Source organism: Heteronotia binoei, chromosome 2, assembly GCF_032191835.1.
Source record: "Heteronotia binoei isolate CCM8104 ecotype False Entrance Well chromosome 2, APGP_CSIRO_Hbin_v1, whole genome shotgun sequence".
Lineage (NCBI taxonomy): Eukaryota > Metazoa > Chordata > Lepidosauria > Squamata > Gekkonidae > Heteronotia > Heteronotia binoei.
Window position 1 is genome coordinate 144,735,018 of NC_083224.1, and position 16,961 is coordinate 144,751,978.

Sequence of the window (16,961 nt, forward strand, 5' to 3'; positions counted from 1 at the left end):
TTCTAACAGTGTTGTTCAAATACTGACCATCTAGTCTCAGACAAGTTTTCATAACAATTATGTTGTTCTCAAGTAGAAGCATCACCGAAAAAAGAAGGTGAATGAATCAAACCTATGGGCCACTAATATTTCAAAGACCCATTTCTTTGTGTTATATACATCAGATAATATCTGAAAAGTGTTCCAAAGACAGCAAACTTTGTACATCCTTATAAGTTCTTTGAGCTGATCTCTAAGGAAGCATGGTCCATTCATGCAAGGGGAGTCTACACATAGCCCACTGTAGCCACTGGCCTATATAAATTGCTCATCAATTTGGATTGTTTTCCAGAAGCAGAAATGCATGTTCATAGCTGCTTTTGGAAATCCTCTCAACAGTGTAGTCCTAAAGGTTATACCCTTCCAAATCTACTGAAGTCAATGGGTTTAGAAGGATGTAATTCTGCTTAGAAAATCTCAGCAAGCCAATGAAGATTCAGTGGAATCCCAGTAGTCCAATGTCCTGTGTGCAGTTTTTCAATCTACCTTTATTACAGTCATGTATACAATAAAACCAGTAAAATATTAATACTACAAACCACTCTCGCCTATGTCATACACCCTTATTACATATAATGAGAGAACTTGCACACAAGAACTAATTTCTGCAGAAATCATTAAAGCAATGGAGAGAATTTTTTCAAGTTACATTGTACTTCTCTGATTAACTCCACCAGTGACATTTCAAAAAGTTTCTGCTCTGCAAAAGTTTTTCTTGTCATAATGAGTTCCAATAAGTCCAAACACACTTGTCTGTAAAGTTTCAACGTTTTATTTGCTCTGAGCTGGAGTTGGCTTCAATCATGAGATAAACTATGCCCTGTATTAAATTAGGTTGTTTGGTGCTCACATATACCAAATTTTAGTTCTGTGGGTAATGTAGAGGTAGCTTAACTTGTTTGAGAATAAAAGAATAAGGCAGCACCAAATAGCCTTAATCTCAAATGCAGACCATTCAAAGAATGATCAAAGGAAGGGGAATACAAATAAACAGCCACAAACATTTATGAAAAATATGTTCACTGCTTTTTTGGATTCCTTGTTTGTGCCTTGGAATCCAATGGAAGACCACAGAAGAATATTTCAAAGAACACATACCGGTTATCTTTAAATTAAATTTCAAAATAATAGCACTTTGGGTTGAAATTTTACAATAGGGTCAAAATCAAGGAAACACGTTTGAGCATATCTAAGGATTTGCGCATCCCTGACAAACTCTAGATATCTTTTGGCTGAAAAGCAGTTTCTGGTGGGCAGCCATGTTGATCTGCAGTACAAGACCACGATGCAAGCCCAATAGCATCTAAAACACCAACAAGATTTCCAGGTTATAAGCTTTAAGAGTCCAATCTCCCTGCATCATGTATTTCAGATACACCCCCACTGTCTATTCAGCACCCTCAATATAAGTGATGTGCACTATTAAAATGAGAAGAGGAGAGGGTCATTCCTGCTTCAGGTACAAAAGCTAGTAGCTTTAAGCAACCTGAAACTGGTCCTGCTAGAGGTGTGAAGTTGGTCTTGAAACCCCCACCATTGAGGCCTAGATTTTGATTGAACATGAAGAGGCTGAAGTTATATCTAAAACAACCCTATGCATGTTTACCTACAGCCAGTTTGGCCAACTGGGAAAACCTACATATTCCCCAAGATACACATGGGTTTCCCCAAATATATTTTAGGTCAGGAAGATCATATAGGGGTTTAAAGGTGAAGGCCCTTCTCCACACACACTGTGGTCCTGATCTGAATTGGATACCACATGCATTTACTTATTTTTTACTTAATTTGTATTTCACCTTTCCATCCTTCCAAGGGCCACCAAAGTAGCTAACAACCTAAAACATGCACAAGAAAATTACATTTTAAAACCATTAAAATCAGCCCCCAAACACACATCATGAAAACAATTATAAAAACAGAGTTAAAGATAACTTTAAAAATATACAAAGCCATATTATATTTCCTATTCACCACACTGCTTCTCTAACAGTTCCTTTTAAGTTTTTTCTTCCTACCTCCCTAAATCAGATTGAATTTTTGTTTTCTAAAAAACACACCCCCTCTGTAAATATATATATATATATTTCATGGTACCCACTGCTTTCACAGTTGCATTCATCAAGGGAACATAAATAATTTGGTTTAGAGCCCAGTCCCTCAGGCGGACTTTCCCAATGTGAGAAACTTCCAGGTAACCCCACATATCAGTCTTAGTTTAGCTATGCATTAAGCACATTTCTTTAATGGCTTTTGAAATAAGTCCCTGGAACAACCTGCAAAGGAGTGCAATATGTAGCCTCCCTCTTTACACTATATTTAACACTATCACCTTGTTTATCAATATATCTGTTGCTATACAAGCACTCCCTTGGGCACACTTTTTCTTAGCCCAGTCCCCAGAATAATTTGGAGATGCAAGAAACTGAATAGAATGGAAAAAGTGGTTCTAGTGTGAGTAGGAAGTTCCTCTTCCATTAGGCCTGCATATTTTTGTCAAATTTCTACTTGCCTTAAATGCTGAATTGCAATAGAAGGCTATCCAGCCCAATCAGAAGCCAGTAAGCTAAACATTTACCCACAAGGAGGGACTCAAGATGTATTTATTCCAAATAATCTGAATACACTTTATTTTACAATTTCAGTGATAACAGCTCTAGGGATGCTCTGCAATCGTTTCTCCTCAATTTCACCAAAACAAGTTTCACAAAGGCTGCTGTTCAGTTTCCAACCTATTAGAGCTTCCTGGTTTAACTCATCTGAGTGCCAAATTTCCATTGGCTCAGCACTGCCACAGTTTTGCCCACTGCCTTCATCTGAAAACACTTTGTACACATAAGAGTCCTCCTAATGTTAAAGAAGCAACTGAAAGCGCTCCTTTAATTTATTCCTTGTTTCAAATGCATCTTTTAAAAGCCTCTTCTTCAAAAGAAGAAAATCTAGCAATAATCAGACTGAATTATTTTACAAAAGGACCTAAATTTTTCAACCTAAAAAGGCTCTTATAGTGTTTTTGATTGAACGTATACCAGAGTTTCAAAATCTAGAAAAACTCTACAACTTCCCAGAACACATTCTCCTTTCAAAATATTTCCAGATCAACATTTGCCTCACACTCTCCTTAAACTAAGTTAAATTAAGAAAAAAAAATTCTGAGGGGAAAAAACATGGTGCTGAGTCAACATTCTCCACCCTGTTTTCCATCCTTAGCGAGCATGCTCCAACTGACTGATTTTAAACTGAAGCTGTTCAGCACAAGCCAGCTCCTGAGGAGACACCATGGGAGTGAAGGCTGCTGAAGGATGCCTTTGGAATCGAGGAACTTCCAGAAGGAATAAACACTTAATTTATCTCAAGGTAAAGTTAAATGTTCTTCACTAGATAACATTCTATCAGTTGTTGGTTTTTCAAGTATCTTTTTAAAAAAATCTTAAGTGTCCCATTTAACAAAGCTCTAAAATAAGTGATGGAAAGGAAGGGGGAGGATTTTCTCCCCCACCCAGTGCTCATGTGTTGTAGGATTTCTAATCTCCAGGATGAGTGTCAAGTGACATGCCTAAGAATTTTGCTTACCACACAGAGCTAGCGGCCTCACAACAGTCAAACCCCTGTGCCACTAGGACCAGCAGTGGGCTAAGTTGATAGCTATGTTCATCATCAGAACAAATTTAATTGTGGGCAGTTCCAGCACTAGGTGAATGGTCCAATTCCCCCTGATTAAACCTGCATAGCAAAATGGGTAAGAACTTTCTATAATAAATCAGTCATCTATCACCTGTCATTTTTCTTTTTTGTTCTGTTGGCGCATTGCTGAATGCAGCCCAGTTTTTCTTTATGCCCATCATTACCTCTCAGATTTATGCAGCTGCCTGCTGGATTCAAGGTGAGACCCCCAAGGAACTGGCAGTATCACCTGACTTGCTCCCAGTGTGTCTGGCTAAGTACAATCCATGCCTCACCCCTTTTGTTTGCTGGCATACCACTATCTTCACAGATAGATGTTGCTTTTTCGGGGGGGGGGGCACTTGGGACTATTATGCCACCTCTTTCCACAAGAGAATGTTCAGCAGCACTGGACTACGTTATTATATCCAGAAAAAGAACCATGAATACAACACTGCATGGCAAGGAACAGCACAGAAATTTTGTAAGCAGAAACAGCACAGAAGAAAAATCCCCTCTGTAAACAAATTGTATACCATAATATAAAGAGACAATCCTGCTGAAGATTATCAGTAGTGTTTCAGGGACAGCTAACAACAAAATGTTTTACTTGAGTCTAAAGCCAGCAGATCCCAGATACTCTTCCATTAAAATGAAGAATCAATCTCTGGTCCTTTGAGGTTACTTATCACATAAAAAGAAAGAAGGTGGGATGGAATACACTTAATCAGATTGATTAAGGTCAGGTATATAGTTTGACCTGATAAACCTGATGATAAGGTTTAAAAAGGCTGTTTGAGACCTCTGTAGGATTGGAACATGAGAGGATATGCAATTGAACTCTGCCTCTGGAATCTACTTGACTGGATTGGGGCAAGGAAGAAAATGGCATTATAAGAAAAAATCTAAAGACTGAATGCACTGCACCTTCATCTTTCACAAACATACTGTATTTCAGTAGGGCTAAGGAGCACAAAGATAGTCCACAGTAATATAATTGCAGCTAATTTCTGGGAGTCTTTTCCACAGAAGATGCAATTATTAAGCCCTCTAAGATTCACAAGTAGGTCATTCAAATTGCAACAAATAGATATGCAGTGCGATCCTAAGCAGAGTTACATCCTTCTAAGCCCATTCAACCACCTTAGAGCAACATAACTCTGCTTCTGATAGCACTGTACATAATAAATACATATGAGTGCAGCATGACCTATGCTAAGAAAAATGTCTGCCTTCTAGGAGACTTGCTCCCAAGTAAATATGCACAAGATTGCAGCCTAAATTCTGTCTGGGTTTTTCTTGGCTGTATACAGGACAATTCTTTTCAAAGAATAATACCAAAAGAAGCCTTCCCAAAGAAAGTACTTTTTTATTAAGGAAATTTATGTGCTGCTTAACCTGCAGAAGGCAACTTATAATGTAAAACACAATAAGAAATAAAACAGCAAAAGAAACCCCAAACCTAGCCCACCAATTATTAAACTACTTTTAAAAGCATAAAAAAGCCAGGGCATTTAGTAGCATAACACATGAGTCTCAAAAACAGTTTTCAGGCTAAAAGGAGGCTATAAAACAATTTTAAAAAATGAAATCTTAATTGAAAGCCTACGTAAAAGGAAATGTTTTGGCTTGGCAAAGGGCAGGTGCCAGGTAAGCCTCAAGGGGAAAGTTATTCAGTAGCTGAGGTGCCACCAATGAAAGAAGCTATCTTTGCTCACCACCTCCCTGACCTTTGCAGGTGAGCACAAACAGCAGGGCTTGTGAGAACTTGTATCTTAACTGGCTGGTTGAACTATACCTTTATTTAAAAAAAAAATAGGATTAAAACATGTTCAGGGGATTATTTTATAGCTGGATTGTCATGTTATAGTCAACATATTACTGGCTTCAAGAAAGAGGAGTCTGGCGGCAGTTTTAAAAATTAATTAGTCCCCATACGAGTCCGTGGGCTACAGTGGACTAGATGCAAAGAGTACTCAATGCCGCCACAAACGCGTAAGCAGAAATTACAGTCAGTGGCACCTTTAAAACCAACGTTTTATTCAAGGTATATAAACTTCTCTGAGCACTTTAAGGAGTCCAGTAGCACCCTAAAGACTCACATAATTTATGCCGACATAAATTTTTATGAGTCAGACCTCGCTTTCTGACTCACGAACGCTTAGTCTGGTATCAGTTTCCTCCACCCTGTAAAGTGCCATTTGGGTTGTTTAATTTTGCAGCAGCAAACTAACGCAACAACCCGGCGCTCGACATGAAAGAGGCCGGCCTCTCCACCATCCACCCGCCCCCAGCCGCTTCCAAAGGTGGGGGGGGGGGAATTGCATCTCGACCCCCTTTAGCCCCAGTCACCGCCCTGCCCAAGTCACGTGCTCGCGGAGCCGCAAAGCAGGTCCGCTTTTGCGACAGGGTGACAGCCAAAGGGTGCGACAAGGAGCGGCGGCGAAGGAGGCGGGACCCGCGAAAGGTGGCGGGCGGAGGGACTGGCGGGCGGAGAGGGGAACGGGAGGAGGCGCGCACGGGAGCGAGCACGACGCGGCGGAACACCCCCCCCCCCTCATGTGAATGTGAGCGGAGGGGGCAGCTGCCGCCGCCGCCGCCGGAGGAGGAGGAGGAGAGAGCGAGAGCGCCCCCCTTGGTCCGGACCGGCCTCCCCACTGGCGGCGGCGAAAGCAGCGCCCAGGTGCGAGGTCCAGACCCAAGAGCAATGGCGTCCAACGCGGCGGAAAGGGAGATTTTCCTCACAGACCTGCAGCAGGTAACAAGGAAAAAAAAAGTGGTGGCTGTTAACTTCCTGGCTCCTTCGTCCTTCCCTCCCTCATCTTTTCAGGCCTTCCTACGGAGGAGGTGGAGCTGCCCCCTCCAGGCCCCCTTCCTCGCTTGGCTGAGTCCCTCCCCACTCTCCAGATTAAGCTTCTTTTCCCCCTCCCCTGATTAAGTTGCCTTGGAAGGGGCGGGTGGGCTCCACATCCTGCTTTCTCAGTTTCTTTACGTGAAAATAGGACAGAAAACTGGGATGTAAAGGAAGTCCTTGAGATATGAATGCTGAGAATCTATGCCTGTGTGTTAAGTAGGCAAGCAGGAATGACTCTTGCCTGCTTAGAATGTTTTTTCTTTCTCTTGGTATATTAGACCATTGGGCTCAGGTCAAAGTTGTATTCATTGCTTATGGAAAGGAACAAAACTATCGAGGCACAGTAACTTTTTTTCCTTATTTGAGACCTTTAAAATCAGTGAATTTAGGTGTGCCAAAATCTTTACAGGATTGAGATGTTCACTGTAGAGAATCCCCTGTCTCTATTTCTCACAAAGTTTATTTCTATCAGTCTCTTTGGAGCATAGAATATAGGGTAGCAAAACATCCCCCCCCACCCCCAAAAGAGGCTTAAGGTTCAAGTTCCATATTGGAAGGTAGTACTTAAAACACATGCACTTTAGGGATAATACTGCTTCTGAGGCTCATAAGCCAGCAGTATGTATCAAAAGCTAATAATTGACATCTATTCAAAATATTGATGATGTTTGGTTTCTTCTCAAAGCAAATCCCTGGTTTGGGAAGTATGAATTTTACAAAACTCTACCATGATCTTTGACTTGTATTAACACTATGATTAATGTTTCAAATTGTACCTGATGTTATCTGTCATAATAAAGATGCACCCATTTTGAAACATTATTTCCCACAAGCAAGTGGAAAATGAAAAGCCAACTACACAGGTTGGAATACATCAATTTCCTGTGTGTGCATATAATAAGCTGGTGTAACATAATAAGTGGTAAGTGTAACCATATATTTGCTACTGTCATATTGGATGTATAAAAGGTTAAGGTCAAGTGTTCTTCCCTACTTAAGTACACCATATAATGGGAAAGTGACTGGAGGGGAAAGCATAGCCTGAGAACTGAAGTTTAATCAGGAACATATTCAGTGTAGAGAAATTGTGGTCTTATGTAAACTGTCAGATCTATTTTAAACCATTGCCGGGTTTTATGGATGCTGTAACAATAGGTTATAGTATCTATAATTAAATAATTTTGATTATATATTCAGTTTATATATATATATATTCTGAGATTTATAGTGCACCTTATAGAATATTATGTTCCAGTAAGCCCTCCTTGGTATCTTTCCTTTGTAATTGTGCCTTTCCCTTTTTGTTTTGTTTTATTTTCCTGAGAAAAGTCAAAATATTTGGTGTGGGAATTCTATGCCAGCTTTCTTGCTAACACATGGTGTTACAAAATGAAGCATATTGTGTATTTTATACATTATCTGTTTCCAAAATATGATATTGCACAGAAGGCAGAAAGAGAAGGGGTGAAAACAAAAAAGCCAGAAGCAGAATTGTAAGATGTTCTACTTACATTAATCCAGGCTCTACAAAATTTAGCAGTAGCCTAATTTGAAATAGCCCTTTCCAGAAAAAGAACAATAATTATGTAGAACATTCTTCTAGTGTTTCTTGAGTTATTGGTGCCTTTTTTTAAAAGTCTGCCTTGGCCTGGGAGTCTTGCAGTGTGTTTTTCTACCTTGTCAATCACCATATATGTATCACTTAGAGACATTTTTGCTGCTGTAGATATTAGGAGCAGGAAATGTTGATCCATGTAAACAGCAAGGCAGGTGTAATGAAGTATGGTTTCCTTAACAATAGTTGGGAGACTGGGAACATCCTGTGTGTTCACTTACTCCTCATAGCCTATTCTTTGGGCATTTCTCTCTCGTTCTTGAGCTACATGTGTAGCCAGGGATGTATCTGTACCAGCATTTTATCAGCCACAAATACAGTCAACATAGCTATCTGTATATACTTACTGAGTGTAATGTATGGATTTGTTATGTTGAGGATTGTAGAGAAGTCACTGGAATCAAGGCTGTGCAGTTCTGTGAGCATGTTACATTCTTAAAATGAATAACCAGTGTAATATATCTTAATGTAAGCATAACGATAAATTAAGTATAACATTCTTTTTTATATATTTATGCTGAACCCTCAACAGTGTTAAACATGTATTACATGATGTCCTGCATGTGGACACAATTCAAAATTTGCAGGAAATAACATTCCACCCTATTGTTGTTTGTTTGTTTGTTTTGCTGAGCAGTGATAGTCAGATTGTGAAATAGATCCTTGTGTTTTTCTGTGTATATTGTAAGCTTAGCAGAACTGAATATAGCTTGCTTTTTTTTCCAGCCCAAGAGGCGAATGATAAAGTGGTTAGAGCAGGGGTGTCAAACTCATTTGTTACAAGGGATGGATTTTGTGGGGCCAAGCCATGTGTATCACAAAATATAATGCCAGATAGCAGAAATATAAACTTTATAAAGGATACGGAGAAACATAATTCAAGATGTTTTAAAAACTTAAAATACAAACATGCATAAAACTCTTATTATGTTTTTGTTTAAAATTGAAAGGTGTGGAATAGTGGGATTTAGCAATGCGATTTTAAAACTAAAACAAGAAAAAACACAGGGATTGCAGCAGAAACTAAAAATATAAACCAAAAATGTAAAATGCTCTGGGCTTAGGAAAACATCAAATGGCTGGACATTGCAGGCTTCTCCCCCCTGCCCTCAGGTCTACTCAAATTGGCAATGGCTCTTCAGTGTAATATCCCCCTTTGGCACAAGTTCCAAGGTCCATTCAGCAGAAACATGCTGGCTCAAAGCATCAACCATTTCTTTGCAAGGTCACACAACTCCAGCAAGGAGCAGCTTCTAAATGGCCATATAAACACGGAAAAGTGAAACTGAGCTCCACCACATTAAAATACATTTCAGCACAGACAAAACTGCAAGGAAAACACGGAATGGATTTTCCATGAAGGTCTCTGTGTCCAGATAGGCTACTCCTAGTCTGTCTCGGTACAGAGACCATTCTGCATTTTCTTTGCAGCTTTGCAAGCCCAGAATTGCTTCCTACTTCAGCCTGCAAAGCCAAGGATGAAGGAGCTGGGAATTTTGGCGGCCTTGGAGCTTCAGAGGGTGAGGACAGGAGGGGGGAGAAAAGAGCCCCACAGGCCTGATTAAAGTCCTGGCCTGTGGGATGGACATTTGACACCCCTGGGTTAGAGTGTTGGCCTGCCTTTGGCAGGGGAGGGCGGGATACAAAAATAAATTTATTATTATTATTATTAAGGTCTAGGAGATCCAGGCTCAAATCCCCACTCTGCCATGACATCTCAGTGGGTGACCTTGGACCAGTCACATGTGTTCAGCCTAGCTTACCAGAGAGTTGTTTTGAGGATAAAATGGAGAAGGGGATAACATTGTACTTTGAGTCCTGTTGGGAAAAAAGTGGGATATAAATGAAGTAAATTATGAAAAGCTACCAAGAGATAGAATCCTTTATAATAAAAGTGTAGTGGTTTGGCAAATCTGGTACTTCCATTGACTGCGGGGTATGCTCCATAAACTATTGGCCCATCACACATCAATCTACACCTCATGCCTCATATTCACTGGCTACTCTGCCTACTGCTGGATTGAGAACGTTTCAAAGCATGCTACAATGCCTTTGTCAATGCTTCACTTTCTCTTCTCCCTCACATGGCCTCCAATGTCCCCCTACCACAGCCTCCACAAGGGCCTCAGAGACACCGCCAGCAACATTCTGGTGCTTTCCTGACAGCACACACACACCTGGCCTGCTGGTACCCCCTCCCATCACTCTCCTGCCGCCTTCAGAACCCTCACACAGGAGCAGAGAGACCCCGCTGCCCACGGAGCTCCCCCTCCTCAGCCCAATTGAGCTCTCCTGTTAAAGCCCCAGGCCTCCTACAGGCCTTGAGACCGCTGTGCACAACAGTCTGCCCCCACCTCCCAACCCTTTGAGAGGGCCTCAAGAGACGCCAGACCCAGCACTCACACACCTTGCAAACCCACTATTCTCCCGAGCCAGATAGGGTGTGGTGAGCAGCAAAGGAGCACAGCTCTATCTGCCACAGGGCCTGGAGGAGGAGGAACCAGAGGAGGAGGCGGCTGCTGCAGCCTCTTTCTCCAGCATCCTGCTGGTCTGCTTGGGAGGAAAAGGAGCCACAGGGTTCGGCCAGTCAGTGAACATCGATGCTGCTGCTGCTTTCCTCATGTCAGTGCATCCTGCAGCTGATATGTTGGCCTCCCTCACAATCCCCCCTTTAACCCAAAAAAGGTTAGCCAGCCCCTGCCAGGCTGCTTCTAGAAGCAGTGAGTCTCCTCGAGGGGAGATGGGAGACTCGGCCATGCAGGGGGTGTCAGTGCCACCACTGCTGCTTGCCCTGGCCTGGGAGATCCAGGCCATGGAGCAGTCCATGTGCCCTGCAAGCATGCCCCCCTTGGGCCACTGCTGCCCACAAGAACCCTTGCTGACTGGGACTCTCCTTGCCTGGAGGACTGTCCTAGTCACACCTGGTTCTTTCTTTCAGGGGCTGTTGGTGGTTTCACAAGTGTCTTTGCCTGACTATCTAGAGGATCTGTGTCTGCCCATCTATCTTTCTTTCCTTCTTTATGTCTTGGCCTATCATTTCTCTGTATCATCTCTCCACCAACCTACATTTTGGTCCGGCTACCTCTATCTGTGTCTGTGTCTCTCTCTTCTTTCCAGCTCCCAATTCCCCCACCAAGGCCAGGGCACATGCCCACAGGCTCTTTCTGGAGCCCATTGTATCTTCCCACAACAGACCTTATTGCTAGGAGCTTATAACGAGTTGGCTTTTGTGTGATCACACATACTTTGGAGAACTTTTAATGGCTCAAATATGCCATTTATTTCAATTCATATAATACTGAATCAGAGATTAGTAATATCTTGAACTGTTGCTACATCTTTTTAATATATAAAGATTAGTTTAAAAGCACTCAGAAAGAGGGAGAGCCTCATTTGTGATGGTATTGATTCAGGTATGGAAACTTCTGTTCTAGAACACTGACCTGCTGTTAATTAAATATTTTTATTATCTTGGTATGTGGTTTTAAAGAACAATGTACCCATTTTAGATTATATATTTCTTGCAATTAATCAGATATTTTGTTTGTCCTTTTTTAAGGATACATTTACACTGTAGGCAAGCTGGTCCTTCATATGATTGCGAGTTGCTTGACCTTACACAAGATTATTGCTAATATTACAAAATCTTATTGCTCTTTATTCTTTATTATCTCATGGCACAAGATCAGTATGGAATTAAAGTTACTAAAATATGCTTTTCTTTATATTTTGTGTCTATATTACTTAACAGAATAACTCTTGTCAGTAAGACAGTAAAAAAGGTAATTTGGCTTTCTGGATGACCATCCTTTTCTCCTTGATTCCATATACGTGTTATTGAGACTTGGTTTTCTTCTCACCTGTTAGACCAGTTACTCAGCATTTTCACTGGAGGAAGTTCTCCTTCGCCTTTTTCTCCAATGAAATTTTTCAGAATTCTGTTCTTGTTCATCAACTGCTATTCTCAATACATTGTCCAGGGTAGCCTTATAAAATAATCACATATAAACTGATGAGTCTGAGTCCTTCCCTTCAGCTCCAGTTCATCTTGTTTTACTACTAGTTAGATCATGGGTGTCAAACTCATTTGTTATGAGGGCCGGATCTGACTTAAATGAGACCTTGTTGGGCCGGGCCATGTCAGATTGGACTGAGCCATGTCGGACCAGGCCTTATTTAAAATTATGTAGCAGAAATATAAATTTTATAAAGAACACAGACAACACAAATATATATATTTTTAAACTTAAAACATGCTTAAAACGTTAGTGCTCTTTGGTCTTAAAGGTGCTTTCTTTCCCATTGGATCCAGGAAACTGGGCAAAGGAAACTCTGGCTCTTTCCTCCCTTCCCAGGGGACTGGGGGTGGGGAGCCTCAGCCAACGGAAGGAAGAGATACTATAGCATAGGTACCAGTGTATTAAGCACAATATATCCTTCAAAATATGTCTTTCTATTCCTAGACTCTATTCCTAGGGACCCTGAACCTAGGAATAGAAGGATCATATTTCAATCCAGAGGAAGGCAATAGACATCCCAACAGCTAGGATACATTTTTCCCCCTTTGGAATGTATTTCAGGAATGGGGACATTGCTCTGTGATTTATGCAAGCTGAAGTTTAAGGCTACTTGAAACCGGATATAATCGATCACTGCTACAGCTTTGCTTCTTCAAGTGGTCAAGTCTCAAGTGGCCAGAGAAGAACATTGTTGTCTGAGCAGCACTTTTGGACTGGCTTGATATTTACTTCTCAAGAGCAATCTGCTTTTGTATTGATTATCGCACTGTGTTATATTGTATTACTTTGTTGTATTATTTGTAAGTAGAATTTCCCTTGTTAGAGTGGGCTTTGCTATTTCCCATATTGTTCTCAATTATACATGTTTAATACTTTTAAGTGTTGTTAAGTGTTTAAGTCTAGTGTTACCCTGGGGCTTTTCTTGTATTTTACAGCCGTGTAATTGAGAGAGCCTGGCAAAGCAAACTATTCCTCCCCAAGGGGGGAGTCTCAGCCAGTGGAGAAAATAGAGACTTTGCTCTGTAGTTCCTTTGTGATAGAAAAGCCTTGCAAAGCAAGCTGTGATGCAGAAGGAAGTAAGAGAGAGGGAGAAGGAAGAAGACGACAGCCAGTTGCTCAGGGGCCAGTTAGGAGCCCTCTGGGGGCCTGATTCGGCCCCCAAAGTGCATGTTTGACACCTCTGAGTTAGATGCGTCATTGCCACCTGCTAAAAAACCTTCTTCCCCTATATTTACTGACCACATCCATTGGCATAACTCATCTATCCTTTCGACCAGGTGTGATACTGTGGCTTTTATTGGCAACAATTAAATATTGGGAACACAGTTGTAACTTGTTCCCTGTGCAGCACTGCAAAAATTATGGCCACATACTTGTATGTATAATGCTGTTGGTGCAAATATTAAATTAACAGGAATAAATCAGTGGTAATGAAGAAATCAGTTGCTCCGATCCACTGAATTATTAGATAAGGTGAATATCTTAAGGATGGTTTAGTGTCATTTAAGAGAATGCATAGAAAAGCTGCAGGTGCTGCTTATCTTGATTGCTGGAGGAAGGCAGGGCTTGCTTCCTTCAGCAATCAAGATAAGTGTTGGCTTGGAATCAAATTCTAGAGCAAAATAATATTCGTGTCATCTTAGTGCAGGGGAAGGAAACTGGGGACTAAATGCAGCCCCCCAAATGTCTTTGCTTCCCATCCACCCCATAGAATTACCCTGATCTACAGCACTATTATGCTCTTCAACCTCCTGTCTTTCCCAGTTTGAACAGGAGGAAAGGCTTAGTCAGAGCTTTCTGCTCATGAATGGTAGCTGCTTCCTGTTATGTAAAAGGCAAATGGGATTCCTTTAAAGGGTAGAACTGCAATGCCTTGGTTGCTTCTGCTAGCTGTGAGGAAGAAGAAACTTTTGCCTGCATCTTGGCTTACATTGGACTAATCAGATATTAGACCATTTTACAGTCCTTTCTGAATTGACCTTAACTGAAACTAGTTACATGCCAGGATCTTAACAAGTACATCCTTATTAAGGTGGATAGCTGTATTTGTATGAAGCAGTAGAAAAAAGTTCAAGTCCAGTGACACCTTTAAGATCAGCAAAGTTTTATTCAGAGTATAAGCTTTTATGGGCACACACATGTCAAATACATTGAAATGGAAGTTGCCAGTCCATACATATAGGCAGAGAGTGAGCAGCAAATGAGGATACAGCTTAATATGGGTTTTTTTGACAGATGGAAGAACCAAACTGGAATAACAAGCTTTGTTTATATGGTCATTTTTGTTTGGGTTTAATTCTGGGGGGAAATATAGTGAAGGAAATAAATCAGAGATTGATGGGCAGATGTGCCCTTCTTAATTATGGAATGCTGAGAGTAATTATCTGAGACCCTGCTATCATGTTCCACCCATTTCCTCTCAAGTGTGGAGGCAACCTCATAGCATCTGTTTCTTTGAGTTGGGGTGATTGGTTGTGCAGTATATCTCCTCTGTCCCTAGACCGGAGAAATACATTCCATTCTTTTGTTCCAGATTACATTGTTTGTTTGTTTATTTTACTAGATTTGTATCCCACTCTCCCACTGAAGCAGGCTTGCATTCTACTATTCTTTATATTACAATTTACTATTCTAATCGACTATTCCAAATAAGAAATAAAATAAAGACAATTTAGTTCCTCTCAGATTGATGGAAATACAGATGTAAGGACTGAATGAGGTTAGCACATGTGGTGAGCTAAGAAACCAGTATTCCTGCTAAGTCCTAGGAGTTCCGTTGTTCTTAGTGTTGTAATTAACTTGTAACTCAGCAATCTTGCTTTCTAGTCTGTTCCTGAAGTTCCTTTGCAATAAAACAGCTTATTAGGAGTGCAAAACATGTGAATCAGCTTTTTCCACATGCATACCCCAGTACGGTAAATCTGTCCACTGATCTAATAACACTGCATTTTACATAGATCCAGGTGGGCAGCCGTGTTGGTCTGAGGCATGACTAGAACAAAGTTGGAGTCCAGTAGCACCTTTAAGACCAACAAAGTTCTATTGAGAATGTAAGCTTTGTGTGCAAAAAACACACTTCATCAGACCCTAGTGTGTGATGGAATTTACTGTTGTCTGATGAAGTGCACTTTTAGCACATGAAGGCTCACATTCTCTACAAAACTTTGTTGGTCTTAAAGGTGCTACTGTACTCCAGCTTTGTTCTACTGAATTTTACAGTCCAGGAGATTGCTGACTTAAAGACCAAGACCAATTCCCCACTAGGCTTGTTCTGGTGTCGGACCTCTTTTTCCCCCAGTGCTTCTGGCTGATTTCACACAAGCTGCCTTGGGGCTGCAATTCACTCTGCCTCTTTCCCGTGGCAAGCAAGATCCTCTGAAAACCAGTTTCTGCTTGCTGCGAGAAAGAGGTGAAATGAGTCACAGCCCTGCAGCAGCTTGTGTGAAATTGGACAGAAGCATGTTGGGGGGGGGAGCTCCAATGTCAGAACAAGCAAAGTGGGGAATTGGTCCAAGTCACTTTGGACTTGAAGGATAAAATTCTGAATATGTGAACATATGCTAATATAATAGTTTTGGTGTTTGAATGGGTTAAAAATAATTTTAGGGCTACGGTCCTTTTGGTAGTTAATTAATGTTTAGGTGCATGGCTGGTGTGGGGGGGCAAGCTAAAAGTGCCTGGGGTCTCTGACCAGGATACCTTGGCCCACTTCCTCTGCCCACCATCATCTTCCCTATTTTCAACTGAGTTAATGGTCACCCACCAGCATGCTTCTTGCCCAGTACCTACCCATGCTGTTCTTCTCACCCAGTTTTTTGCTTGCAAACTCTCCCATCTGCAGGCACCATGGTAATGTCTTTCCCATGGTGATTCTGTGCTGTGTTTGTGGCCTGTATCATGGGTGGTGGGATAGCATGTGAATGGCTGGTTAGGAAGAGGGATGATGTGCAGGCAGGTGGCATGGATGGGAGAGCAGTGGTTGTAGGCCCTGCCAGAAGCCATAGTCCCTGGCCCCATCTTAGCTGATGCTGACCCTGTCCAGATACATATATTAGGTTATAAAGAACAGGACCCCTGGTCACCATGCAAGGGAAGTTGTATGTGCAATTCTTTTGATTTTTGCTTTCATTCTCCCTTCTCAGGAAGGAAGATCTTTACAGCAGGAACACCACATATCCATGTGTGTAGATATCCATATCTCATATGATTTGCCAGACATGGTAGCAGGTACATTTCCAGGGTCTACCTCACCTTATGTAGGCTGTTAACAGAACAGTGACTATCAAAAGTTGTCTGGTTTTATTTCTGTAATGTGGTCATTTGTCTTATCTGATATATGTGCATGAGCCCTATCCAAGCAACTCAATAGAGAAGAGTGCACATATCTCTGGTACAACCATGTGAAGAACATTAGCTCTGTCTCCTGAGCAATTGTCAAACAAGTCTGAGGTACAAGAATGGGAAGGCTTGGAGTCTGTGTGTCATGGGGAATGAGCATGAATAGCAGGCATAAAAGGCCAGTTTCATTGAAGTTAGGGAGGATACTTCATGGTTCTTCCTTAATTGAAGGCAGTACTCAGGTCCAAGGAGTCATCAGGTGCTAGAAAACTGGGTCTTAACCTCTAACTAGCTGTGATAGGCAAACCAGCCCTGATACCTGGTTACACATAAAAATAAAATCTGGTATATCCTTAATGTGGCATTTCCAGTGAGAATATAAGTTAATTTTAAACAGAATGAAGACTTGATAGGAACTGATACTTCAAAACAG

At 41.3% G+C, this 16,961-nt stretch overlaps 1 protein-coding gene across 2 annotated transcripts in view; it reads left to right on the forward strand.

Annotated features, from left to right (window-relative positions):
* The first annotated feature begins 6,097 nt into the window (after positions 1-6,097).
* The window catches only part of PKN2 (protein kinase N2), a 62,010-nt gene continuing 51,146 nt past the window's right edge, over positions 6,098-16,961 (forward strand). For both annotated transcript variants that reach the window (XM_060232159.1, XM_060232160.1), the window contains exon 1: positions 6,098-6,460. In XM_060232159.1, coding sequence (XP_060088142.1) covers positions 6,410-6,460 — 51 coding nt within the window. In that variant the 5' untranslated portion in view covers positions 6,098-6,409. The remainder of the gene's footprint in view (positions 6,461-16,961) is intronic.